The 26,835-nt window shown below is 57.0% G+C and overlaps 1 protein-coding gene across 1 annotated transcript; it reads left to right on the top strand.

Moving 5' to 3' along the window:
- Positions 1-463: 463 nt before the first annotated feature.
- Positions 464-24,467, top strand: LOC105467895 (glycine rich extracellular protein 1). Its single transcript, XM_071083682.1, has 35 exons — positions 464-832; positions 1,082-1,114; positions 2,010-2,039; positions 2,471-2,503; positions 2,586-2,621; positions 3,053-3,088; positions 3,550-3,603; positions 3,875-3,934; positions 4,896-4,931; positions 5,330-5,359; positions 5,456-5,488; positions 6,927-6,956; positions 7,035-7,067; positions 7,156-7,191; positions 7,509-7,541; positions 7,845-7,880; positions 7,964-7,996; positions 8,080-8,133; positions 8,688-8,723; positions 8,864-8,896; positions 9,136-9,276; positions 9,993-10,025; positions 10,542-10,574; positions 10,680-10,709; positions 11,042-11,173; positions 11,428-11,472; positions 12,075-12,116; positions 12,259-12,291; positions 12,461-12,525; positions 12,608-12,635; positions 12,723-12,782; positions 12,884-12,997; positions 13,443-13,496; positions 19,515-20,385; positions 21,402-24,467. The coding sequence occupies exons 1-34, from the start codon at positions 769-771 to the stop codon at positions 20,363-20,365; spliced, it is 2,430 nt and encodes an 809-aa protein (XP_070939783.1). The 5' UTR covers positions 464-768; the 3' UTR covers positions 20,366-20,385; positions 21,402-24,467.
- Positions 24,468-26,835: the final 2,368 nt, after the last annotated feature.

Raw genomic sequence — 26,835 nt, forward strand, 5'->3', positions numbered from 1 at the left:
GCATGGAGAGCTGCTCCAAGCCCTCCACGTCCCCTTCTCAGCCTCTCCTGCAGTCCCGCCCCCCAACCCTGATCGGTGGCTCCGCTAGTCTGTGATCCAAAGTTAGAGTCGCTGCTGAGGCAGGAGATGAGGCAGAGCTGGAGGGCCTCCAAGGACTCTCGGAGAGGCTGGGCACAGTTGGTCCATCCTCATGTGTCCTTGCCCCTCCTGGAAGGAGGAAAGAGGAGGAAGGGGTGGCTCTGAAGTTTGGGGCTCTGGCCCACTCTGGCAGGCCGAGCCTCCATGAGGACAAAGGACCCCCCGGTGGGGTCTGTGTAGTCTCAGGACTAGACGGGATGACTCCTGGCTTTTGTTGGGACCACCAACCGCCTGTCAGACAGGGTCTGAGATGCTGTCACCTCCACCCCTGCTGTCTGCAACACTCCAAAGCCCTGGTTCCTGCCCTCTCCCCAGCTGTGTTTGGGCTGGGCCTAGGGTGCCTGCCTGCCCCTTGCTGGGGGGACATCTGAGCCCTCTGGGCCTGGAGCCAGGGCCTGAGTCGCTGACAGGGGTGGAGAAGTCTAGGGGGCCTGTCCTGCTGTCAGCGCCCATGATGGATGAGGAGCCAGAGCTAGACTTCTGCCACAGGGAGAGGTGGGGGGCTGACCCCCCAGGGTCTGCAGGCAGAGCCTCTGCCTCTCGCAGCTGGGGTGCCTGGGTGAGGGTCCCCACCCAGCCAGGGGTGTTTAAAGGCCCAAAGGTTGTGGCACTCCCACTCTGCCTAGAGTCATGGGTGCCTGGGCCTTCCCTGCAGCCCTTTTCCTTCTCTGCCTGACTTCTAAGAGCCTGCAAGGTGGTGAGGGCAGCTCGGGGCTAGGGGTTGTAGAGTGGGCATCTGTGACTGGGGCTAGGGGTCCAGGTGGGGCCCTGGCCGGATACTGGGGTTCTGGAGACAAGGAGGGCTGGGGTGTGGGAAGCCTGGTCTGGGCAGAGAATTCAGACAGTGAGGGTTTCTGGGGGCTGGAGGTTAGATGCCTGGGCCCTTCCCCATCTCAGCCTCTGGGGCCCCCAGCCTTGAGTCAGCACCACTTTGCTCCCCCAGGGCTGCCCCCGCTGCCTCCTGGCCTGGGGAAAGGTAGTGGCCCCTCTGGCACTGCGGTCAGGGAAGAGTCTCCCATCTCTCCCGCCCTGGGGTGCGTGGGAGCTCTCTGGACTCCCGATGCGGGGCCCAGGAGAGCTCAGGGCCCTTGCTGTCTTCCGGGCAAGGAGTCTCATCAAGTATCCACTCGGTGGGGAGCACAGACACCCTGCGCTCTGGGAAGAGTCCACCAGGCAGAACATACAGCCCTGAGGAGGGGCCTGGGCTGCCTGAGAAGGGTGGGCAGGTGTGACAGCAGGGGCGGACCTCACAGCAGCCCAAAGGAGCCTGGAGGGGGAGAAGAGGGAGTGGACAAGAAGAGCAGAGTCTGCTGAGGGGCAGGAAGCGAGTGTCATGGAAGGGTCTTTACTTCAGGGACCTGGGGGGTCCTAAAGGTAGGAGGAGGGGCTCCCCCCAAGCCCTGATGCATCTGAGCTTCAGGAGAGAAAGATTGGGGGGCGGAGGCGGTGAGAGGCGGAGGAGGAGATTTCCAGGAAGGGAGGGGAGCCTAGTACTGAGAATGGATGGGAGAGGAGAGGAAGAGGGCGGAGTGGGATCTGCCCCACAACCCCCCAGAGCCCCAGCTCAGACACCTTCCTCCAGGTCCAGGGACCCTCTAGCCTCCACTGCCCTGGCCCCAGACTACTTACCTGCTTTGCCCTCTACCCTCCTGTGACAGCAGGGAGACTGAGACCTGGAGAAGGGGGTGGCATCCAGATTTGGGCCCCTTTGCCCCCCATAAGTTCCCCTGCTTCTCCCTGAACCCCACAGGCTTAGAGAGCCCAAATGACTACCGATCCGTTAAAAGCTGGTGGCGGGGTGCTCGGGGAGGGTGGCACACCAGTTCCCAGCTGCTCCAGCACCCCAGTTCAACATCTCAGTTTTCCCACAGCCTATGGCCCCCACAGTGGTCTGGGAGCAGGTGAGGCCTGGCATAGGGAAGGGAGGCATCTGAGGGCAGTGTCTAGGGCAGGGAGGAGGCAGGGCAGGAGCAGGGAAAGCTGGGTAGGGGGCAGGTAAAGGGGAAAGCAGTCATCTCAGAAATACCAGAAATACGCGGGGACAGAGCTGAGCCCCAGAGTGTCCCCCAGGCACCCTGGCTGGGGAGAGGGGAAGGCAGGCAGGAAGAAATGGAGCAGGGCAGGGAAGAAAGGAAAGAGAGAAGAAAGGAAAGAGAGAGGGAAGGAGGGAGGGAAGGCAGCTGAAAGCACCCACCTGTGCCCCACAGCCCTCCACCCTCATGGGAAGGGACTGAGTTCCCACAGGCCCGCTGCTTGGGCAGGTTGTGGGCCAGGTGCGGGGTTCTGGGGAGATCCTGGGAGAAGGGTATCCCTCACCTCCCTGTCTCTCCAGGATCTGAAGGGGGCGTGAACCCACAGAAGCCAGGTGAACCCTGCCCCGGCCCCAGCTCTTCCTGTCTCCCCCTCTTTCTCTCACACTCCTAACCTCACCTCATCTGTCTCTCCAGGATTCAGGGTCAGGCATGGGCTGGGTATCCAGCCAGGTGCGAGCTGTGGGGTCCCCTCCTTGCCTCCCTCCCAGGCCTCAGAGGGAAGAGGCAGGATTGGAGAGTCATTGTGGTGGGGGGATGCACAGGGAGCCTCTCAGGTTTGCTGGTGTCTGGCTTAGTCCAAGGAGGGGTCCAAGAGTCTTGTACCCCCACCTCAGCTGGGACCCCAAACCTTCTCAACTCACCTCTCTCTCTCCCACCAGCCCTTCCACTCAGATTGGCTATGGAGCAGGTAGAGGTGGGAGTGGGGGAGCTGGAAGCCAGGATTCTAGGGGTATCCCTGGGATGGAGATTCCTGAGCCCCTCATCTGATCCCCCTCTTTCCCAGACACTGAAGGGGGCATGAAACCCCAGAACCTAGGTGAAGCTCGCCCAGCCCCTGCCTGCCTCACTCCTCCTAACTCCCTCCTGCCTTCTCACCCCAGGGTTCAGGACCTTCCCAGGTGCTGCAGCCCAGCCAGGTGAGGTGGGGATGTGGGTATGGAATGGGAGGGGCTTGGGGGTGCCTAATCTTTGCCTGATACTGTGGGGGAGGGGATGCAACCAGATCAGCATTTCCAGGTTCCTCTCCAGGCTCCCCCAGGCCTCAGAGAGGGCAGAACAGGTGGGTGTCTCACAGGAGGTGGGCAGGAGGGGAACCATGAGGAGTTCTGATGTCTGGCTTTGTAAGGGGACGGGGCACCTGGGCCTCACCCCTGCCTCAGCTCAGTATGGCTGTGGAGCAGGGAGCCCGGGGCAGGAAGGCAGGGCCCCTTCATCTGCCCATCTCTCTTCCCAGGCTTTGGAGGGGCTGTGAAACCCCAGAAGCCAGAGGCGAGCCCACCCCACACCTGTCCCAGTGTCCACTTCCCGCCCTCTGTCTCTGTCTCTGCTCGACGCCCCATTCCCCCCTCCTCATGTTCCTCTGGCTCTGTCTCCCCAGGATATGGAAACGGGCTGGGAGCAGAGGCCTTCCCAGTGGCCGGAGCCCAGCCAGGTGAGGACACGTGGGACAGGACCTGGGCTTCCAGGAGGGAGGGGGAAGGGGTAGAGCAGAGTCAGGGAACCAGGAGCTGGGAGAGCTGGGCTCTGGAGGGAGGGCAGGGCTCGGCCACTCTGTCCCTTCCCAGGCCCGGGAGTGGGCGTGAAACCTCCGAAGCCAGGTGAGGCAGAGCCCTGTCCCGCCCTGACCACTTATATCCAGGCGCCTCTGTATCCCCCAAGCCTGCCCACCCCACTGCTCATGGCCCTTACCTCTGTCTCCCCAGGATTGGGGAGCAGAAGTAGTTTGGGCGCTGGCATTCTTCCAGGGACAGGAACCCCACCAGGTGAGGGTGGCTGGGCAGGGGCCGCAGGGAGGGGCGGGCAGGAGGGTTCAGGGTCCCAACTCTCATTCTTAGGGGAGGAGCTCTTGGGGTCAATGTCAGCCTCTTTCTAGCTCTCCCCATGCCTGGGGGAGAGGGAACCTCAGAAGCGGATGAAGGAAGGACCCCGCCCACATACCACCTCCCTGCTATGCTCACCATCTCTCGTCCCTCTCTGTCCCCCTCTCAGTCTGTGTTATCCTCCCCAGGCGCTGGTCCCTCTCTGGCCTGCCAATGCCATTCCTGGGGTGGGGACTCCTGTGGAGGTCTCTGAGTTGCTCCCTGGGCATGCGCCCTTAGAGAACTGTCAGAGCATGGAGCACAGCGGCCCTGGGGTGGTGTTCGGACCCGCACTACACATGGCCTAGCTCCAGCCTCTGCCTCCCTCGCCCCACAGGCCCAAAACCAGGTCAGGGAGAGTAGGGTGGAGCTGAGGGCCTGGGCTTGCGTCTGGGGGCTCCAGGGAGGAGCAGGCTCCTTTACCTGGTCTCTCTCTCTCTATTCCTGATGTGGGGTGGGGGGTGAAACCTCCGAAGCCAGGTGTGCCTCTCCTTTCCTGTGTCCCTGTCCTCCACTCCCCGCACACACACATCCAGCCCCAGCCTCTGCTTCCTCCTTCCCCTTGGTCTCCCAGGATCTGGTGATGGGAACAGGATGGGAGCTGGGGCCTTCCCAGGAGCTGGAGCCCAGACAAGTGAGGGCACCTGGACCACACTGGGATTCTAGGAGGCACAGGGAAGAGCCAGGGGATGTCAGAGGTCCAGAGGGCAGAAAGCTTATTTCTGGGGGAGGACAGGGGATGGGTGGGGTCCGTGAGCCCCTGCTCTTCCCTCCCCTATCTTGACTGTTTCCCCTGAATCTACGGCCTTGTCCCACCCTCAAGGCCTCCCCATATCCACCCCTCACACCCTGCTTTTCCTCCCAGGATACGGCAATGGAAACAGACCGGGAACCCAGCCAGGTCAGGGCTGAAGGGGCTGGGGTGGCTAGGAGGGAGAGGTCAGGGGCCCGGGGCCACACTCTGGGTACCAACGGATGGGCTCTTGGGGTTCATTCATTCACCCAGTCTCCCCTGAGCACCTGCCCCAAGTCAGGCCTCGGCTGGGCATGGAGGACACCCGAGCTGGTCAAGTGTGGTCACGATCTGGACTCCTAGGTCAAGAGCCAAATCCAGCTTCAACTGCGGTCGGGCCTGGGAGGGAGTTCACAGAGACGGAAAGGGAGAGGGCAGGGGTCACACGAGACAGGAAGGGATAGGGCAGGGGTCCTGCGAGACAGAAAGCGGGAGGGCAGGGCTCCAGGCCCTAGCTCATTCCCACTGCACCACCATCCACACTCCTATGTCTGCCCCTCAAATAGGTCCTGCCACTCAAAATGGCTTTGGACCAGGTGAAGAGGGTGGGGACGGAAGCGGGGAATCTGGGGCTGAGATTCTGGGCACAGGTCCAGAGGAAAGGATCCCTTACCCTCTCATCTTTCCCCCAGGCTTTGGAGGGAGTGGAAAACTCCAGAAGCCAGGTGAGCCCCACCCTGTTCCTGTCTCGCTGCCCATTTCCTATGCATCTGCCACTGCTTCCCTAGAGTCCCGGATCTCCCCATTCTATTTGGCTCTTTCCCGTGGGATTTGGGAATGGGAATGGGCGGGGAGCCGGGGCCTTCCTGGGAGCTGGAACCCAGGCAGGTGAGGCCCTGGAGTTCTGGGAGCATGGAGGTCTTAGGAGTTGGGGGTTACTGATATGGGGGCCTGTCCCTGGTCCTGAGCAGAGAGGAAAGGCTGGGTGGACTAACAGAAAGTCCTTCCCCTTCTCTTCCCAGGCCTGGCAGGGGAACTAAAGCCTCAGAGAGCAGGCGAGCCCCAACCTCTAGCCTCCCAACTTGGTCTCACACAACAAACCTCATTCGGCAAACCAATCCAGGCCTGGAGCGGTGGCTAACACGTGTAATCCCAACAGTTCGGGAGGCGGAGTTAGGTGGATCACTTGAGCCCAAGAGTTCAAGACCACCCTGGGCAACATTCCCAAGCTGGTCTTGAACTCTTGGGCTCAAGCGATCCACCTACAAAAAAAAAAAAAAACCTAGCCAGTTGTGGTGGCACGTGCCTGTGGTCCCAGCTACTCTGGAGGCTGAGAGGGGAAGATCACTTGAGCCCAGGAGGTCGAGATAGTAGTGAGCGGAGATTTCACCACTGTACTCCAGCATGGGTGACAAAGGGAGACCCTGTTTAAAAAACAAACAAACAATCTGTGAACCATGCCTGTTCTGAGCCAAGCAGGTGCTGGGGACAGGCCCTCCCCAACTAGGGCCACGCTGGGGCATACAGTATGAGCTGAGGCTGCCCCAGAGCTGGGCCCTGGGCATTCTGGGTAGGAGGCAGTGGAGGCCAGGGAGGAGAGGAGAGAGTGGCCCAAGCCGCTGAGAAATTGGACCAAAAACAGAGTTTTGAACAAAGAAGGTACCGGCTCCAGCAAGAACTCAGACCTAGCCGGGCACGGTGGCTCATGCCTGTAATCCCAGCATTTTGGGAGGCGAGGTGGGTGGATCACTTGAGGTCAGGAGTTCGAGACCAGTCTGGCCAACATGGTGAAACTCCGTCTCTACTAAAAATACTAAAAATTGGCCGGGCGTGGTGGCGGGCGCCTGTAATCCCAGCTACTCAGGAGGCTAAGACAGGAGAATTGCTTGAACCCGGGAGGCGGAGGTTGCAGCAGTGAGCCAAGATCACGCCATTGCCCTCCAGCCTGGGCAACAAGAGCGAGACTCCATCTCAAGAGAAAAAAAAAAAAAAAAGTCAGACTCAAGATGTGGCAGGAGCTGGAGCTTGACAGTTGGAGGCTGTTGAGGAAAGGAACCCATCTTTCTGGCTGGTTGAAGTTGGAAGTGGGGACACCCCTGCCTGAGGTGGCTGGAGATGGCATCCAGGGCTCCGAAGGGCCTTAACCCTTTCTCTCCTCCACAGGCCCCACTGCTCAAAACGGCTATGAACCAGGTAGGGGCGGGGCTTGGGTTTGGGGAGACCCACAGCTAGGGCCCCAGGTTCCTTAGCTGCTCCCTGTCTCTCCACCAGGCTATGGGGGGGCCATGAAATCCCAGAAGCCAGGTGAGCCCTGCCCCGGCTTGTCCCTCTGCCTCCCCAAACCCTGAGCTCTCTCCTCTTATTCATACCCCGTCTTGATCTATTCCCCCAGGATTCCAGTACAGGATTGGGCTGGGAGCCCAGCCAGGTGAAGGGGGTAGAGTCTGGGGTTCCGGGGTCCGCATCTGGGCAGCCTCTTCCTCCCAGAGGTGGGATTGGTGAATGATGGGGAGGGGTGACGGGGCGTCTCCAACCCTGGCTTCTGGCTTGGCCCTGAAGGGGAACCATAGGCACTGTATCCCCAGCTTAGCTCAGCCCTCCCTCCCCAATAAGCCCCCCACCTCAGAATGGCCCTGGAGCAGTTCCTGAGGGGATGGGAGGAGCTGGGGTCCGGATGCTGAGGTTCTAAGGTGGATCTGAGTTGGGGGCTCCTGGGTACCTCATCTGCTCCCCATTTTTCCGAAGGCTTTAGAGGGGGCATGAAGGCACAGGAGCCAGGTGAGCCTGACTCTCCCCGGGCTTCTGTCTCCCCAATGTTCAGAGCCCCCTTCCCGCTCTCATCCCCACCTCCATCTGTCCCCCAGGATTAGGGAATGGGAATGGGTTGGGCGCTCAGCCAGGTGAAAGAGGTGGGGTCTGGGGGTCTACCCCTGGGGCGTCCTCTCCCTGCCTCCTTTCCCAGTCTCATGGAGGGCTGAGCTGGTGAATACCTGAAGGGATGCTGGGAGGAAGCCTCCAGTATTCCCTCACCTCCACCTCAACCAAACCCCAAATCATCACCCCACCCTCCTCTCCCCATAGTCTTGACAGCCCAGAATGGATTTGGATTTGGAGCAGGTAAGAGCAGGGGTGGGGAGGGGCTGGGGGAGAACGTGGGTGGGGCCCCTGAGTCACTCACCAACCCTCCATATCTCCTCCAGGCCTTGGAGGGAGTGTGAAGCCTCTGAAGCCAGGTGAGCCCCACCCTGGTCTGCCTCTCCATGCACGCACCCCTGAAGCCATAAGCATCCGGTTCTTGCTCCCTCTCCCTCTCCAGGATATGGGAAGAGGCTGGGAGCAGGGGCCTTCCCTGAGGCTGGAACCCAGCCAGGTGAGGACACCTGGAATAGGAGCTCAGGCTTTTTATTTATTGATTTTTTGAGACGGAGTCTCGCTCTGTCGCCCAGGCCTGGGTTCAAACAATTCTCCTGCCTCAGCCTCCCGAGTAGCTGGGATTACAGACATCCACCACCACACCTGGCTAATTTTTGTATTTTTAGTAGAGACAGGGTTTCACCATTTTGGTCAGGCTGGTCTCGAACTCCTGACCTCAGATGATCCACCCGCCTTGGCCTCCCAAGTGCTGGGATGACAGGCGTGAGCCACGGCGCCGGACTGAGCCCAGGCTTCTTAGAAGGAAGGGGGAAGACAGAGAGCGGGCCAGGGGGCCAGGAGGGCAGAGTGTGGGTCTGAACCCTGAGGAATTAAGTGCCACTGTCTGGCCCAGTGTGGCTCTGTCACCGGAGTGAAGCCTCAGAAGCCAGGCTGGGGAGGGCCCTGGCCCCCCGCCCTGTCTCTAGAGCTGCCCACAGCCGACTGAGCTGCCTCCTCCTGATGCCCCCTCCAAATGCCGCTGTCTCACACCCACCCCATCCCTCCCCCCAGGATATGGCCACAGAAATGGACCGGGAGTCCAGTCAGGTGAGGGTAGCTGGGCCTGGCTCACAAGGGGTCAGGAGGTGGGCAGGCAGAGAGAAGCTGGGGCCACAGGGACAGAGGGCTGGTGTCTGAGGATCAGCAGCACTGGCTGGAGTTGATGTCAGTGTCTCTGTCTCTCCTAGGCCTAGGAGCAGGGATGAAGCCTCAGATGCCAGGTGAGGGGACTGCCTGCGTCTGTGGCCCCACCTCCCCTAGATCCTGGCGCTCTAGTTGGTTCCGTGTGGGACTCCCAGGGGAGGGGTGACCCCTGCCTCATGAGTGAGGGGAGGTCTGTAGGAGCACCGAGGACCGAGGGGAGAGTAGGTGGAGGAGAGACTGAGAGCCCCCTTCCTGGGCCCTGCCTCCCTGTCCCCCACTGGCCCAGCCTTACCACTCTTCCTTTTTTGCCCCACAGGCCTGGGAGCTCCAAATGGCTATGGACCAGGTAGAGGCGGGGCTGGGGTTCCAGGAGGTCCGGAGCGGAGGCCTTGGGTCCCTCACTTGCTCCCTGTCTTTCCACCAGGCTATTCAGGGGTTGTGAAGGCCCAGAAGCCAGGTGAGCCCTGCCCAGCCTGTCCCTCTGCCTCCCCCAAACCCTGAGCTCCCTCCCTCATTCATACCCCATCTCAGTTCCACCGGGATTCAAAAGGGGCCTGGGAGCCCAGCCAGTGAGGGGGTGTCGGGCTGCTGTTCCTGTCTCGCTCCCAGGCCTCCAAGGCAGGTGGGCACCAAAATGAGGGAGGAGAGGCGGCTCCAGGATCCCTGGTTTCTGACTTGGCTCTGACGGGGGATCCAAAGGCCCTTCGCCCTCTCCTTAGCTAGAATCCCAAACCCCCTGCTCACCCCTCCCTCCCCACAGGCCCCTCAGCCCAGAATGGCTACAGAGCAGATACTGGGGGGCTGGGGTTGCTGGGAGTGCAAAGGAGGAGAGAGGTAGGGGCCTGGGTCTCCCCGACACTGTTCTGAGGGTTCTCTCGGGGGCTTCTGCAGCCTTAGAGGGGGTGGAGTCTGGAGAGGAGGTGGCACAAGGTGGACGGAGGTGCCGCGAGCTCCAGTTCCTAAACTGAGAGGAAAGGGGGGCCAGGCTCCAGCCCCCTTCTGTACCCCAGCCTCTCCCTGTACCGCCCCCACAGGCCCTGCAGTTCCCACTGGCCATGAACCAGGTAGGGTAGGTTGGCGTGGGCACCGGGTAGGGGGGCAGATGCTGGGACTGCAAAAGGCCCCTCAGCAAGGGGTGGACCATTGGTCTCTCACCTGCTCGCATCTCTCCAGGCGTTGGAGAGGGCATGAAACTTCAGAAGCCAGGTAAGCCCTTCCCATTCCTCCTCACTCTCCCTGCCTGCAGAAACTGCCTACCCTTCCACTCTTTCCCCTCCCAAGCCGCACCCTGTCTCCCCAGGGTGCAAGAATGGGCTGGGGCTGGAGCCTTCCTGTGGGAAGGAGCCCAGCCAGGTGAGGGAGGTTGGTGGGAACTGGAGGAGAGGGGAAGGAGGACGGGCTCCAAGGGGCAGAGATAGGTCTCAGAAGGGGAGGGGTGGGGTCGGCCTGTCCATCATTCTCCATGGGTCTCTGGACTGGGAGGGAGCCAGAAACCTCCAAAGCTGAGTTCCTCTCTGCCCCTCTTCCTGCCTCCTCCAAGGTCCCTCACTCCAAACCTGCCCTCATGCCCTGCTCTCCCTCCCAGGATACACACCAGGGACCCAGCTGGGGCTCCTGCCAGGTGAAAAGGCGCGGCTAGGGGAATCAGCAGGGGAGAGAGGGGTTCACTACACCCCTGGGGTGGACTGGTGTCTGAACTGGCCTCTTTCTCTCTCTCCCCAGGCCTGCGAGGGACTTTGAAGCCTCAGAAGCCAGGCGAGTGGGGGACCCCTGGCTCTGCCCCACACCTCCTTCTGCCTCTCAGCCCTTCTAGCCCCTGCCCCCAGTGTTGCCACACTCATCTCTGCTTTCCCTCTCCAGGATATGGCCATGAAAATGGGCCCCAGCCAGGTGAGGCCACTGGGACCAGGGTTGGGGGCTCAGGAGGAAGGGAGAGGGAGGCTGCTGAAGGATGGACGGGCTCGTGGACCAACACCAGGAGCCCCATCCCTGACAGATCCCTATGTCCCTCTATGCCCTGCCTGGATTCCCAGGTCCCCCCAGCAGGGTGTGGCCCGAGGGAGCTGGGCTTTTTCCAGCCTGGCTAATGTCCCCCTTAGGTGCTGGGTCTGCCCTAGAAGCCACTAGAGGCCGGTAGCTTGGCCAGGCCAAGGCCTCCTGGGTGGCGTCGGTGAGGACTGGCCTGGAGCATAGCTCCATCCCTCCCTTCCTTCCCATCTTAGGTCCCTGCAATGCGAGGGTCGCTCTGAAGCTCCTTCCCAGGCTTCCCACTCCAGGGGTCCCTTCGGACAAAGAGGGTGGCTGGGGCCTGAAATCCCAGCCCCCACCTGCAGTGCAGAATGGCAAGTTCCCAGGTCAGTGTGGAGTGGGGGTGCCTGGGGAGCACTGGGAAGCACCTGGCCGCCATGTCCCACTCTGTCCTCGGACGCCAAGGTTCAGAGAGGGCAGTGACTTGTCACACAGTCATCTGCGGACGAGAAGCCCGAACTCTTTCCCTGGGACCCCATGTATCCCCCAGTATGGGAGCCCTTTCAATCTCTGCCCCATGGCATCCGCAGCCTCTCAAGCCCTGGGCTGGGCTCACTCCTGCCCCTGACTTTCCTCCTAGCACCGATGCCAGCCATCCAGTGGGGACTGCAACCTCAGAAAGCAGGTGTGAGTCTGTCTGCCCCCAGGCCCCACATCCCAGAGGGACAAACTCTCAGCTAGGTCTGTCCTCTATCCCCACCCCATATCAGGGTCACTCCTCCATCACCCTTGTTCCCTAGGCTGCCTCAGCTATTCAGGCACCCTAAGGCCAGGAAGTCCCTCCCCGAGTCTACCCTCTTCTACTCTCTTGCTCCTTTTTTTTTTTTTTTGGAGATAGTCTCGCTCTGTCGCCCAGGCTGGAGTGCAGTGCTGCAATTTTGGCTCACTGCAAAATAAGCCTCCCAAGTAGTTGGCATTACAGGCACGCACCACCATACCTGGCTAATCTTTGTCTTTTTTGTAGAGACGGGGTTTCGTCACATTGGCCAGGCTGGTCTCGAACTCCTGGCTTCAAGTGATCAGCCCGCTTCAGCCTCCCAAAGTGCTAGGATTACAGGCGTGAGCCACCACGCCCAGCCTCTTGCTGCTCTCTGTTTCTTCTGGTTCCATTCCCTGTGGACACAAAAAGTCCCTGCTTCCCCTCCAGAGTCCCTAAGGTCCATCTTTGGCCCCCCAGGAGTCAGGGGAGACCTGGATCCTCTGCACTGACCTTCTTTCTCCTCACAGGGCACCAGCCTCCAAATGGCTATGGACCAGGAGCAGAACCGGGTGAGGAGGCCCTTCCTGGAGTTCCTCCCCTCCCTTCCCCTCCTCTTCCCTTCTCTTCCTTCTGGCATCCCAGGAAGAGGGGAGGCCAGGGCAGTGGCTCTCGCTGACCTTCATCTCTGAGTCACAGTTTTCTCTCCCCCAGGTTTTAATGGTGGCCTCCAGCCACAGAAAATTGGTGAGTCCTCCTGGGCTCCCCCATGTCGGGCAGAAGCTGGCATCTCCCTCATGCCTGAGTCAGTCTGTCTGTCCGCATCCCCCGTCTATGAGCTGGTCACCTGGCCCTCCTGATGCTGTCCCTGTTCCACTAGCCTGTCCCTAGCTCCTCTCCAATCTCTGTCCTGCAGGTGTTGGTTATGGGAATGCTGTCCTGGGAGCCAGGGTCTTCCCTGAGGCCCACCCACAGCCAGGTGTCTGGGGAGCAGGAGTGGGGGTAGGAGAGTTGGGCTTAGAGCCCCAGCCTGGCCTCTGACACCCTCTTTCCTCCTCCAGAGTTCCCTGGGGCCAGAGGTTTTAGGAATGGTGAGTCAGACCCAGGGGACAAAGTGCAGTGGGGTTGGGGAGACAACAGCCCAGGGGCTAGGCGGGAATGACCAGAGTCTCTTGCAGGGGATGAGGCAGAAGCTCTGGTGTACCCCAAAGCAGGAGCTCCAGCCCCTGAAGGAAATGGTAAGAAATGAGCCTTCAGGGAGCAGAGCCAAGTCCAACAGGGGCCAGGGGATCCCAGCTCCTGTGGGCAACGGTGCCCATGCCAGCTTTTCTCCCCACAGTGCAGGCCCGGGTGCTGTGGGACTCTCGCTGGCCCACCCTTCAGGCCTGGGGGGCTGGCTTGAAGCCTGGATATCAGGCTGGAGGTGAATATGCTGAGGCCAGGAGCCAGCCAGGTAATGGGATGCCTGGATGAGTGTGTTGGAGCCATTAGAGGTGGCTTCAGGGAACTGGGCCCTGGGCCCAGGTCTACCCACAGCCCCACAGAGATGGAAGGTACAGCCCTCTTGGTGGAGGGGATAGAGTGAGTGGGAAGAGGCCAGGAGGGCATAGGCAGGAAGGAGCAGGAAGGAACGGGGCTGGAGGAGAGGCCAGCAGAGCCCAGGACCCTGAGAGCCAGCCCGGACACTGGACCAAGAAGGGGAGGTGATGGAGCTGGGCCATCAGGGACTCAGTTCTCCACACTCTGTCCCTCTCCCCACGGTCCTCTGAGAAGCTGAGGCAGAGCTGAGCCCTGGGTCCTCCGGAGAGGGGGGGTCTCCCAGAGCCTGAGTTGAAGCTTGGGTGGACGGAAGCTCTCTGGTGACCCAAGTGCCCCTGATCTGTCCGTCTGTGCTGTAGGGGGCCCTGAGGTGAAGAGAGGCAGCAACGGCCAGCTGGGGAATGGCTACGGAGGTGAGAGGGAGGTGCAGTGGCCGAGCCACCTGCCCAAAGGCCCCCCATGGTCACCCCTCCAGCCGCACTGGGGGACACCCAGCCATTGGGAAGGATAGCAGATTCTGCCACCTGTAGGTGGCTGCTGAGTGACTGACCCCAGAAGCTCAGATCCCTGGGAGGGGAGGGGGGGCAAGGCCTCACCAGGGCCCCACCCCTCTCTAGCCTGGCTCTATCTCTTCCCAGGCCACTGCCCTCTGGGGAAATGCTGAGCACTGCAGTGCCCCTGCGGGTCCTGAGGGCCTCTGCCTCACACCTTAGCCTGCCCAGCAATGAAGACAGACCCTCGGGCTTGGAGTCTGGTGCCTCCTGGCCGTCGACCTCCTCCGTGCTAGCACCACAAACACGCTTCCCTGCTTGCCTCTGCGTGCCATGCAAGGGGCTTGCTGACCAGGGTGGGAGTGGCATGGGCCTGCAGCCACTGCCCAGTACCTCATTCATTCATTCGACAAACATCAATGAGGCCATGTGCCAGGGACCATGTTCCCAATAGGAGAAACCATGAGAAGCAAACAGACTCCATCGACGCCTGCCCTCAGGGAGGGCATCACTTGGTCACCGCCTAGTGGGGGAACCACATCCAAGTTAGGGGACTTATGCATGGAAAAGAACACTTCATTCTTTGCGTTTTAATTTATAATCGATTTGTTAAAGTTGTTAGATAAAAATCTCATTTTCCTTAAGCCTTTATAGTGGCCTTCCAGATATGGTATTGACTAATAATTTGGAAAATTATAAAATTCACTTTCACATTTTTTGATGAATGATCATTAGATTATAAATTTCACAGCTTGGCCAGGCATGGTAGGTCACACCTGTAATCCCAGTATTTTGGGAGGTTGAGGTAGGAGGATTGCTTGAGCCTACAATTTTAAGACCAGCCTGGGCAATATAAAAAATAAATAAGTAAATCAAAAGAAATATGAATTTCACAACTTGACTTTTCCCTAAATATTTTGCATGCCTTAAATGCATGCCCCATCTCTATAAAAAATAAATAAGTAGGCCGGGCGCGGTGGCTCACGCCTGTAATCCCAGCACTTTGGGAGGCCAAGGTGGGCGGACCACAAGGTCAGGAGATCAAAACCATCCTGGCTAATACGGTGAAATCCCGTCTCTACTAAAAATACAAAAAATTAGCCGGGCATGGTGGCGGGCGCCTGTAGTCCCAGCTACTCGGGAGGTTGAGGCAGGGGAATGGCGTGAACCCAGGAGGAGGCGCTTGCAGTGAGCCAAGATAGTGCCACTGCACTCCAGCCTAGGCGACAGCATGAGACTCCATCTCAAAAAATAAATAAATAAATAAATAAATAAATAAATAAATAAATAAAAATATTAATTTCACAGCTCAACTTTTCCCTAAATATTTTGCATGCCTTAAATGCCTGATTAACAAAATACCTTTAGACATCTCAAATAACAATTAGAAACATAATCGACTCGACTCTTGATTCCTTTTTTTTTTTTTTTTGAGACAGAGTCTTGCTCTGTCGCCCAGGCTGGAGTGCATTGGCACAATCTCGGCTCACTGCAAGCTCCGCCTCCCGGGTTCAGGTGATTCTCCTGCCTCAGCCTCCCGAGTAGTTGGGACTACAGGCGTGTGCCACCATGCCGAGCTAATATTTTTTGTATTTTTAGTAGAGATGGGGTTTCACCATGTTAGCCAAGATGGTCTCGATCTCCTGACCTTGTGATCTGCCCGCCTCAGCCTCCCAAAGTGCTGGGATTACAGACGTGAGCCACCGCACCCCACTGATTCTGTTGATTCTCTTAATGGAGCTGAGCACAAATCCAAAATCAACATCTTCCTAAGCACTGATGGGGCTCTTGGAAATGAATAAATCAGACATTTAGTATATCAGATGACTGAATTCTCTTATTTATTTATTTATTTATTTTGGACACAGGGTCTCACTCTGTGTCCCAGGCTGGAATGCAGTAGTGTGATCATGGCTCACTGCAGTCTCAACCTCCTGGGAGAGTCAAGCACCCTTCCACCTCGGCCTTCCGAGTAACTGGGATCGCCAGCATGTACCACCACACTCAGCTAAATTTTTCTATTTTTAGTAGAGTCGGGATCTCACTATGTTGCCCAGACTGGTCTCAAACTCCTGGACTCAAGCAATCCTCCTGCCTCGGCTCCCAAAGTGCTGGGATTACAGGTGTGAGCCACCATGGCCGGATGAACTCTTTCAAACATCTTAAAAAGCCAGTTACTAACCCTGGATCAGTGTCAGAGCTACAGGACAGCTTAATTTTTCATCTCATGATTACAAATTTACTCGAACAGTAAATGCAGAGGCAAGGCAAGGTCCAGAGTGGAGGCTGTGCAATTGGAAATCGACCCACAATGGCCAGGCCCGGTGGCTCGCGCCTGTAATCCCAGTATTTTAGGAGGCTGAGGCGGGCGGATCACGAGGTCAGGAGATCGAGACCATCCTGGCTAACACGGTGAAACCTCGTCTCTACTAAAAATACAAAAAATTAGCTGGGTGTGGTGGTGGGTGCCTGTGGTCCCAGCTACTCAGGAGGCTGAGGCAGGAGAATGGTGCTTGCAGTGAGCGGAGATCACTCCACTGCACTCCAGCCTGGGTGACAGAGTGAGACTCTGTATCAAAAAAAAAAAAAAGAAAGAAATTGACCCACAATGCTGAACTTTGACTCAGAGCCTGGCCAATCCCAGAACCTTTTTTTTTTTTTTTTTTTTTTTTTGAGATGGAGTCTCATTCTGTTGCCCAGGCTGGAGTGCAGTGGCGTGATCTCGGCTCACTGCAACCTCTGTCTCTGGGGTTCACGCGATTCTCCTGCTTCAGCCTCCCAAGTAGCTGGGATTACAGGAGCACACCATCACACCCAGCTATTTTTTTTTTTTTTTTAGTACATACAGGGTTTCACTGTGTTGGCCAGACTAGTCTCGAACTCATGATCTGCATGCCTCAGCTTTCCAAAGTGCTGGGATTACAGGTGTTAGCCACTGCGCCAGGCCTTTTTTTTTTTTTTCTGACAGAGTCTTGTTCTGTCACCCAGACTGGAATATAGTGGCGCAATATTGGCTCGCTGCAACCTCTGCCTCCTGGATTCAAGGGATTCTCCCTCCTCAGCCTCCCAAGTAGCTGGGACTACAGGTGCACGCTACCATGCCCGGCTGTGTCCCAGAACTTTTACTTTCTTCTTCTCTTTTCTCTCTTTCTTTCCTCTCTTTCCTCTCTTTTCTCTCTCTCTCTCTTTCTCTCTTTCTTTTCTTTCTTTCTTTTGAGACAGGGTCTCTTGATCATAGCTCACTACAGTCCCAATCTCCCAGGCAGGCTCAAGTGATCCTCCTGCCTTGGGCCCCTGAGATGCTGGGACCATAAACACATGCCAACAGGCTCAGCTAATTTTTAAAATTTTTAGTAGAGACAAAGTCTCACTATGTTACCCAGGCTGATCTCAAACTCTAGCTCGAGTGATCCTCCCACCCAGACCTCCCAAAGTGCTGGGATTACAGGTGTGAGCCACTGTACCTGGCTAAATCTTTACGCTCTGAGTTGAACCCTTCCAAATCCAAACCTCTTCTTGCAAGCTGGTTCACTGATGGGATCTGGCATTCCTATCTGGCACCTAGCTCTTCTTTTCTTAGTCCGATTTATGATAATGGTATTTGGGTGTAGACCAAAGACTTATCTCAGTATGCACAAAGTTTTGGGTTGATCAACATTCAGGAGATTCTGTAAATAGTACTGGAATTCCAGCCTGATTTTTCTTGACTACTTCATCTAATTTGCTCTATTGGAGAATCATAGACTTTTGCTTTTTCACAGAATTACTGATTCTTTAAAAATATTCAGCTGGGCTCAGTGGCTCATGCCTGTAAACCCAGCACTTTGGGAGGCCAAGGAAGGCAGATCACCTCAGGTCAGGAGTTCGAGACCAGCCTGGCCAACATAGAGAAACCCCATCTCTCCTAAAAATACAAAAATTTACCAGGTGTGGTGGCAAATGCCTGTAGTCTCAGCTACTCGGGAGGCTGAGGCAAGAGAACTGCTTGAACCCGGGAGGGAGAGGTTGCAGGGAGCCGAGGTCTCGCCACTGCACTCCAGCCTGGGTGACAGAGGGAGACTCTGTCTCACAAATAAATAAATAAATAAAATAAAAAAATAAAAATATTCAAACAATCTTGTCTTTCTCTGCACAGCATGGAGTAAACCACATTCCAAGGTTTTTCTCTTTACTGTAGAATAGGATTAGGAGCCAACATCTGCTCAGTGGCCACTGACCAGACTCTCAGGGCAGTGGATGATATCCCTTAACACCAAGAAACACTGTTGTAATATTGTTTTAATTGTTCTTATAAACGTCTCCACCAGGTGCAGTGGCTCACGCCTGTAATCCCAGCACTTTGGGAGGCTGAGGCAGGAGGATTGCTTGAGCCCAGGAGTCCGAGAGCAGCCTAGGCACCATAGTGAGACTCCCATCTCTTTTTTTTTTTTTTTTTGAGATGGAGTCTCACTCTGTAGCCTAGGCTGGAGTGGCACAATCTCGGCTCACTGCAACCTCTAATTTTTGTATTTTTAGTAGAGACAAGGGTTCACCATGTTGGTCAGGCTGGTCTTGAACTCCTGACCTCGTGATCTGCCCGCCTCAGCCTCCCAAAGTGCTCGTGATCTGCCCGCCTCGGCCTCTCAAAGTGCTGTGATTATAGGCGTGAGCCACCGCGCCTGGCGACTCCTATCTCCCCAAATAAAAAAATTAGCCTGGCAGGGTGGCGCATGCCTGTAGTCTTACTTGGGAGGCTGAGGTGAGAGGATTACTTGAGCCCAGAAAGTCGAGGCTGCAGTGAGCCATGATGGCGATACGCACTCCAGCCTGGGCGAAAAAGCAAGATCCTGTCTCAAAAAGAAAAAGTTTCTATATTCCAATTTTGAATAGATTGACCATTTTATCCTTTTTGTTCTGAGCTACCAGATTCTCACCCATCTATCATTTACAATGGTTCTTAGGAACTTGAACACAAACACTAAGTATATTATCACCAAACTTTGCTTTTGAATTGTGATACCGTTTTATCTTTCTTATAAGATAACTGAATGGAAATCTGTGTACCATGACCCATCCACACAGGATCCTCATACCTGAGTTGCAATGGGTAAATAGCAACGAGAGGACAATCTCACACTCCAAATTGGTGGCGTCGCGGGGCGGGCGCGGTAGGTCATGCCTGGAATCCCAGCACTTTGGAAGACAGGCCGGCGGATCGCTTGAGCCTTGGAGCTCCAGATCAGCCTGAGCAACATGGTGAGACTCCATCTCTACACAAAATATAATAATTAGGCCGGGCGCGGAGGCTCACGCCTGTAATCCCAACACTTGGGAAGGCCGAGGCGGGTGCATCACCTGAGGACATGAGGTCAGGAGTTCGAGACCAGCCTGGCCAACACGGAGAAACCCCGTCTCTACTAAAAGCACAAAAATTAACCGGGCATGGTGGCGGGCGCCCATAATCCCATCTACTCAGGAGACTGAGGCAGGAGACTCGTTTGAACCCAGGAGGCGGAGGTTGCAGCTGAGATTGCGCCAATGCACTCCAGCCTGGGGGATAGAGCAAGACTCCATCTAAAAACAAAAAAAAAGTTTTTTTTTTAAATTTAAAAAGTATAATAATTAGCCGGTGTGGTGGCGCGCGCCTGTAGTCCCAGCTACTTGGGGAGGCTGAGGCAGGAGAACTGCTTTAGTCCGGGAGGTCGAGGCTTCACTGAGCCGTGACCGCATCACTGCACTTAGCCTGGGCGCCAGAGTGAAACTCAGTCCCCAAAAAAGCCACCTAAAAATCAAACAAAAAAAACAAATCTTTGAGCCGAGGCGCCTCGGGATCGCAGCGAATCTGCAAACCCTCAGGCCAAGTGGGGGCGCTCACTGCGCGTGTGCAGCGCCTGGTCTCCAGGCTAGTTGAGGGCGGGGAGCAGCTGTGACACCTGGGACACAGCAATTGGCTGGGACCAGGAGAGGGCGGGAAGAACTTGGAGGAACGCGCTGATACCTCTGATTGGCTGCCAAGGGTAGCCCTTGCCAGCTGCCGGGACGGAACCGTAGGCCGCGAGCGCACTGGCCCCTGGTTGGTTGGAGCGCGGCGGCGGGCGTCTGCCATTGGCCGGGCCGGTCGGAGCGAGGCGCGTGGCCACCTCCAGAGGTACGAGGTCACGGCGGGCTGCACGCTCGGGAGCCTTGAGGTGGCGGCCGCAGCCAAGCTGGCGGCGCGACTGTCCCGCTCCAGCTCGCACCCGCGGCTCGCCCGCGCCCGCGCCCACTCGCGACTGGGCCGGGCCCGCTCTACGCTGCCGCCAACCCCGCTACCCGCGCCGTCTCTGCCGCACCCGCCGTTGCCCGGCCTGCCGCCCGGCCTGAGCCCCGGGCCGTCGCCGCCCTCCATGCTCTCCCTGGCTGAGCTGCCGCCGCTTCCCGCGCTCCCGCTGCGGCCCGAGCCGCTGCTGCCCTGGGGCCCCAGCGCATACCTGGCGCTACCGGAGCTCCCGCCCGAAGCCTGCGCACCCGCCCCGCCCCCCGCCGCTCTCGCACTGCAGGACCTGCCGCGCCTACCTGCGCCCGCGCCACCGCCCGCGCACCTGCCGCTGCCTCCGCTGCCCGAGGCCGCCGTCGCCGCCGTCCCCGGGCCCGTGGGCGCGCGCGGCCTCCCGCCTCTGGTCTCCGAGCCGCCCCCGCAGCCGCTGCCTCCGCTGCCAGCGCGACCCTCTCCTTTCAGCCTACTGGCGCCCCCCGCGACCCGCGACATGTGGCCGCTGCCCGCCTTCCCTTCGCCCCCGCCGCTGCATTTTTTCCTGTCGCCACCCTTCTGACCCGGCCCCTCCCGCGGCGGGTGAGTAGGCAGCCCCCGACAGGGCCAGTGCCCCTAGCCACCTTCCCCGAGCATGGATTCAGAGGACGGGGGTTAGAGCCCAGTTTGGGGAAGAGAGAAGGGGAATCGGAAGCAGCCCAGGTTTGGTAGAGACAGAAGCGAGACTTTCTCTACCAAATAGAAAATAGACTCGTCTAAAGATTCGGGTCTTTCTTCCATTTTCCCCTCTAGCCCTCCAGCGGGCCTCTTGCTCGGTTATTTGAGAATGTAACCCATCCGCTGAGCTGATAACCTGGTTAGTGATCAGAGCAGCGAGCGGGGCCCACAGCACATGTCCAAGGGCATGGGGATCAAGGGTATAAAAACAAAAGTTGAAAGTGCTTTATGTCCAAATATTTCATTTCTCTTATAAATAAAGGGTCTGGATGCCATGGTTAAGGCCATCCTCAGTGTATGGCTCTTCAAAATTCTGATACTGTCTCAAAAGTCCTTTTTTTTTTGAGACGGAGTTTCGTTCTTGTTGCCCAGGCTGGAGTGCAATGGCACTTTCCGCCTCCTGGGTTCGAGCGATTATCCTGCCTCAGCCTCCCGAGTAGCTGAGTTTACAGGCATGCGCCACCACGCCCAGCTAATTTTCTATTTTTAGTAGAGACGGGTTTCTCCATGTTGGTCAGGCTGGTCTGGAACCCCAGACCTCAGGTGATCCGCCCACCTCGGCCTCCCAAAGTGCTGGGATTACAGGCGTAAGCCACCGAGTTCGGCCTCTCAAAAGTCTTCAGAAGTCAAATTTTCAACTTGACAGATCCAGGGGTCGGGCTGGCTGTGCGCACCAGGGAAGCAGCGGTGTGGATCGATACTGGACCCGAGGGTCACATGCAAAGGCTGTGAATCATCCCCACGGGACAGGAGAGCTTCCCCCACCCCCACCCGCGCTGGGCCCTGAGAGGAAGCTCCTGTTCTTTCCAGCTTTGCCTGCACCCCACCCGCCAGTTTCTGTGCAGCCTCAACAACTTAATAAAGTTCTCTTTGTTCCCTAGGTGGCCTGAGCTCAGGTAATCAGGCAGAAGTTCTATCTCAGTGGGCTCCGCTCCAGCAGCCCAGGACTGGTATCAGGAAGCCAACCTTGACCCTAGGGGACCTCAGAGAGCCCGAGACCCACCACCAAGAAGGGCAGTGTACTAGTTCTTTGTGACTGCAGTAACGAATTTATACACATTGAGTGACTTCAAACAACAGAAATTTATTCTTTACAGTTCTGGAGGCTAGAAGTCAAAAATCAAGGTGTGGGCAGGACCCTGTTCCCGTCACAGGTGCTAGGGGAGGATGCCTCCTGCCTCTCCCAGCTCCTGCTGGCTCCAGGCCCTCTGTGGCTTGTGGCCGCATCACAGGAGTTCCTGCCTCCGTCTTCACATGGCCGCCTTCCCGTGTCTGTCTCCAATCTCCCTCTGTTTTTATCTTGTAAGAGGTTGGATTGTCGTTGAATGTAGGACCTGCCTGAAATCTAGGATAGCCTCATTTTGATATCCTTAGTTTAATTACATGTGCAAAGGCCCTTTTATCAAGTGAGGTCGCATTCACAGATTCCAGGGCTTAGTGGGTGGAGGTATCGTTTTGCCTGCCCCCATCCAATCCGGACAGGTAGTGTCCTCTCCCCTGTGGGGCTGGCCTATCTTTCCAGCTGTCTTCCCAGAAAGTAATTTTTTTTTTTTTTTTTTTTTTTTTTGAGACGGAATCTTGCTCTGTCCCCCAGGCTGGAGTGCAGTGGCACAATCTCGTCTCACTGCAAACTCCCTCTCCCGGGTTCACGCCATTCTCATGCCTCAACCTCCCGATTAGCTGGGACTATAGGCACTCGCCGCCACGCCCGGCTCATTGTTTTGTATTTTTTAAATAGAGATGGGGTTTCACCGTGTTAGCCAGGATGGTCTAGATCTCCTGACCTCATGATCCACCCGCCTCGGCCTCCCAAAGTGCTGGGATTACAAGTGTGAGTCACCGCACCCGCCGAACACAATGTGTTTTAAATCTGTCTTGCTGACCTGGAGCCTTGGGTGCCTTTGGGTAGGAGCTGATGGCACTAGTACCTTGATAAAGTTCTTACTGGCACCAGAAGAAAAGAGAATAAAGTGACTCCTTCCTCTTCTCTGACTTATGGCCAGGTGCCCATTCCCATTGGCTTGCCGCTCCCCAGCTCCCCGTACTTTATATTGTTGAGGCCTCCTCTCTCAGCTAAGAAACAGGAAGTACACGGACGGATGTGTATTCTTAAAGACAGCATTAGCCATGGGGCCCCCACCCTCAAAAGGGTGGGAGCCACAACTGCTGCTGGTTGAAACTGACAATTTCTACTGATAATAAAGTTAATTGTTACCCAGTCAATGGAGTCTGCCCAGGTTTACAAGTGAAACCTCCATTATGCTTCTGACAAAATATGCTTGCCTTGAGTCAATACCTACTTCGATCCCCAAGGCACTAGCGCAGGGATGTGCCAGGGTTGAAGCAGAACTGTCCCCTCTCTGCTTTACAGCCAGGAGGCACCTGAGGTTTGGGCAGCTGTGACTTGCCCAGGGATCCCTGGGGTGGGGCCCGCATGGGGTTCTGGGAGTCCAGCCCGCTGCCTCCTGCAAGTGGGGAGCAAAGGGCACGTCCCTTGCCAGGGACGCGGCAGTGAGAGTGAGCCAGCAGGTGGAGGGGGCCTCCTCCGTAATCAGATCCAGATGCAGTTCTCTGCAGAGGTTTTCCTGTACTGGGAGCCTCGAATAATTTGGGAAAAGGAGGAACGGGGTGCTGCTTGGGAGGCCCAGAAGGAGAGGCCCTGCCCGGCTGCCTGTCGGGAAAAAGGTTCAGGAGGCTCTCTCAGCCCACCCAGGGGGCTGGCTCCAAAGTCAGGGTCTGGGTTGGTGTCAGGCGTGTCCTGCTCCCTGCTGTGCACTTGGTCAGGTTTGCTCAGCTCCCTGAGCTTGTTCCTGTCGTGAAGGTGGGCAGTGAACCCGTGAGGGTGACGGCCATACCACCGAGATTTAGCTGCACGTTTTGGTCTGGGAGCCAGGGGACCGGCTTCTCTACCTGTAAGATCAGGGTCTCAGCTCCTCCAGGCGCAGTGGGTGAATGTGCCCTTGGGGTTCTTAGTGTGCAGTCCCCAAACCCACCCCCGCACCATTCCTGCCTCATGATAGCTCCTGGTAACTTAGTTCCCTTTCTTGGTCGTTGGGCCCCACTTCCCCCTCTTAAGAGCTGCGGGTTAACCCACTTCGACCCTATCCAAGCTGATCCCTGGTTTCTTCTGCCCACCTGAGTCTCCCTGCCCCTCTTTCCTCCTAGACGGAACAAAAACAAGGTCCATTTTGTCGCTCCAGGAAGGGGCTGGTGGAGGGCCGACTTCCTTTCCTCCCAGGGTAGTCCAGTGGGGAAGGTTCCCCTCCCCCACCTCTTTCCCCCGACCTGGCGGATGGGGGAGGGGACTTCACTGGATGTGTTAAAGTGCCATTGAGATGGTAACTACACCAGGGGGCTACCACTTCTCCATATCAATGGCATTCTGGCCCTTGAAGTCTCCGATTCAGCCCCAACCTTAACCCTTCCGTTCCCAAGATCCAACTGAATCCAGGTGCACGGGGGCCTAGGAGAGGGTCTGGGACCTCCCCAACCCAGGCCTAGCGAGGGCTGAGGACAACAGGTGAATTGCTGCCCATGTGTCCTGGGAATCCTCCCACCGTGGGCAGGTCCCCAACCACCCTCTTCCAGCCTCTCCTAGGCTCCGAGATGTTTCCCCACTTTTACTCTCCCCAAGGGGCTTGGAGAGATACTTTGTTTTATCTTAGAGACCTGGAGTGGGAGTCGGGGTGGGAGGAGGCTGAAGCCACACCAGGCCACTGTGAAGGCAAGTTCAGCGGGTTGGTCCCTGAGGTGGGGGTATGTGTGTCCACTGAGCAGCCACCACACACGCAGCTGGCTAGTCCCTGGAGTGTTGGCTTGCTTTCCTCCTTGCTCCAATCTGGAGATGTTGGGTCAAAGAGGAATTGGAGTCTTAAAAACCTGGAGTTGGCTGGATGCGGTGGATCACACCTGTAATCCCAGCACTTTGGGAGGCCGAGGCAGGTGGATGACGAGGTCAGGAGTTCGAGACCAGCCTGGCCAATATGGTGAAACCCCGTATATCTAATAAAAATACAAAAATTAGCTGGGCATATTGGTGCATGCCTGTAGTTCTAGCTACTCGGGAGGCTGAGGCAGGAGAATCGTTTGAACCCAGGAGGCGGAGGTTGCGAGGTTGCAGTGAGTCAAGATCACGCCACTGCACTCCAGCCTGGGCGTTAGAGCGAGATTCCGTCTCAAAAAACAAAATTAAAAAAACCTGGGGTCGCTGAGCAAGTGTGGCGGCGCTCGCCTGTAATCCTAGCACTTCGGGAGGCTGAGGCGGGCGGATCACCTGAGGTCAGGAGTTCAAGACCAGCCTAACATGGTGAAACCCTGTCTCTACTAAATTAAAAAAAAATAATAACTGACTGTGGTGGCACATGCCTGTAATCTCAGCTACTTGGGAAGCTGAGGCAGGAGAATAGCTTGAACCCGGGAGACAGAGGTTGCAGTGAGCTGAGATTGTGCCATTGCACTCCAGCCTGGACAACAAAAGCGAAACTCACGTCTCAAAAAACAAAAACAAAAAAAAACCCTGGGGTCCTCTTATGCCCTTTCCAGGCACAATGCTCACCGGATGTGTGCAGCCCGCCACTGGGCTACAACCTAAGGGTTTAGAGCTGCCTGTGGAACTGCAGGGCCCGATGGCAAGTGGACCAGCTGTCCCGGTTTCCCTGGGATGCAGGACCCAATATTCAAACTGGGAATGTCCCTCGAAAAAGTGGGATGAGCCGATCGCCTTAGGCCCTAGGAAGAGGAGGATTGGTTCTGGCCCGGGGAAGAGAATAGCCCCTAGGATGGGGCTGCAGGGTGGGGGGCCTTCCAGAGAGCCAGGCTTGCTGTTGCCTCCTGACAGCTGCCCAAACCTGTGCGACTGGATTCCTGGAGGCCCCTGGAAGGCTGCGAGGGAGCCCACTGACCGGCTTGCCTCCGTCTGCAATTCTTCGCTCTCCCCACCCCCACCCTGTGAAATCCAAGCCCCGGGGGCTGGGTGAGCTAGACAAACCCACCACAAGATTCCCTGAGTCCATCGACGGCCATTTTCCAGCCCCTGTCATCACCCCCCATTCTCCAGACTCTGTGGGGCCACCAGGTCAGCCCCTCATACCGGAAGAGCCCCCCTCAGTGGAAAGGGGTGGTGAAGAGGAGGTGAGGCTTCTGTTTACCTTACAGACCAGCTGATTGGGGCTGGCCTCAGTCTCTGTGTTTGCGGAGGAGGATCTTAAGTTGTTTTGGGTCAAGGCCCCTTTGCAAATCTGAAGGAAAGTATAAATCTCTCTTCCAAAAGTATCATTTTTTTTTTTTTTTAAATAGAAACAGGGTCTCACCTAGGATGGACTGCGGTGGCATAATCATAGCTCACTACTCCTGGGCTCAAGAGACCCTGCCACCTCAGCCTCCTGAGTAGCTGGGACTACAGACAGGAACCACCTCACTCAGCTAATTTTTGTATTTTGTTTGTTTGTTTGTTTTAGAAATGGGGTCTCACTATGTTGCCCAGGCTGGTCTCAAGCTCCTGGCCTTAAGCAATCCTCCCACCTTGGCCTCTTAAGCGCTGGGATTACAGGTGTAAGCCTCAGTGCCCAGACCCAAAAGATGCTAAAACCTTTCACAGAAGTGATGCTCATACTCCTGGATTTGTACCCTGAACGCTCCTTGAGGTTAGAGCCCTTTATACATAATGTCCCACCGAATAGGTGAGGGGCACTGAGCAGGGGCGTGCCTGGCCACTGGCTCCCTGAAGGCAGTGCCATGAAGTGGTGCAGCCACCAGATGTGTGTGGTGGGCACCCCAGCCCTGCCCGCACTGGCCAGTGTGGGCTCCAGCACACCCTAGCCCTCCCAGCACCAGGCGGGTGAGAAGCAGTCCCAGGTGAGGGCCCACTCTGAGGATCCTCTGTACCTCCCTGGAAAGTGTGTGAATGGAGGGAATCTTCCTCACATCGCCTTTTCTTTTTCTTTTTCTTTTCTTTTCTTTTTTTTTTTTTGAGACAGAGTCTCCCACTGTCACCTGGGCTGGAGTGCAGTGGTGCGATCTCGGCTCACTGCAACCTCTGCCTCCTGGGTTCAAGCGATTCTTCTGCCTCAGCCTCCCAAGTAGCTGGGATTACAGGCGCCCGCCACGACGGCCAGCTAATTTTTTTTTCCGAGACGGAATCTCACTGTGTCGCCAGGCTGGAGTGGAGTGGTGCGATCTTGGCTCACTGCAACCTCCGCCACCTAGGTTCAAGTGATTCTTCTGCCTCAGCCTCCAGAGTAGCGAGTAGCTGGGACTACAGGCTCGTGCCACCATGCCCAGCTAACTTTTGTATTTTTAGTAGAGACAGGGTTTCAC

Source organism: Macaca nemestrina, chromosome 18 (genome assembly GCF_043159975.1).
Source record: "Macaca nemestrina isolate mMacNem1 chromosome 18, mMacNem.hap1, whole genome shotgun sequence".
NCBI classification, from domain to species: Eukaryota; Metazoa; Chordata; class Mammalia; order Primates; family Cercopithecidae; genus Macaca; species Macaca nemestrina.

Coding starts and splice junctions, on each gene's coding strand:
- LOC105467895 (XM_071083682.1), top strand. CDS start 769: ATGGGTGCCTGGGCCTTCCCTGCAGCCCTTTTCCTTCTCTGCCTGACT. Junction 2,622..3,052: donor TGGGCTGGGTATCCAGCCAG/GTGCGAGCTGTG, acceptor TTCTCACCCCAG/GGTTCAGGACCTTCCCAGGT. Junction 7,068..7,155: donor CATGAAATCCCAGAAGCCAG/GTGAGCCCTGCC, acceptor CTATTCCCCCAG/GATTCCAGTACAGGATTGGG.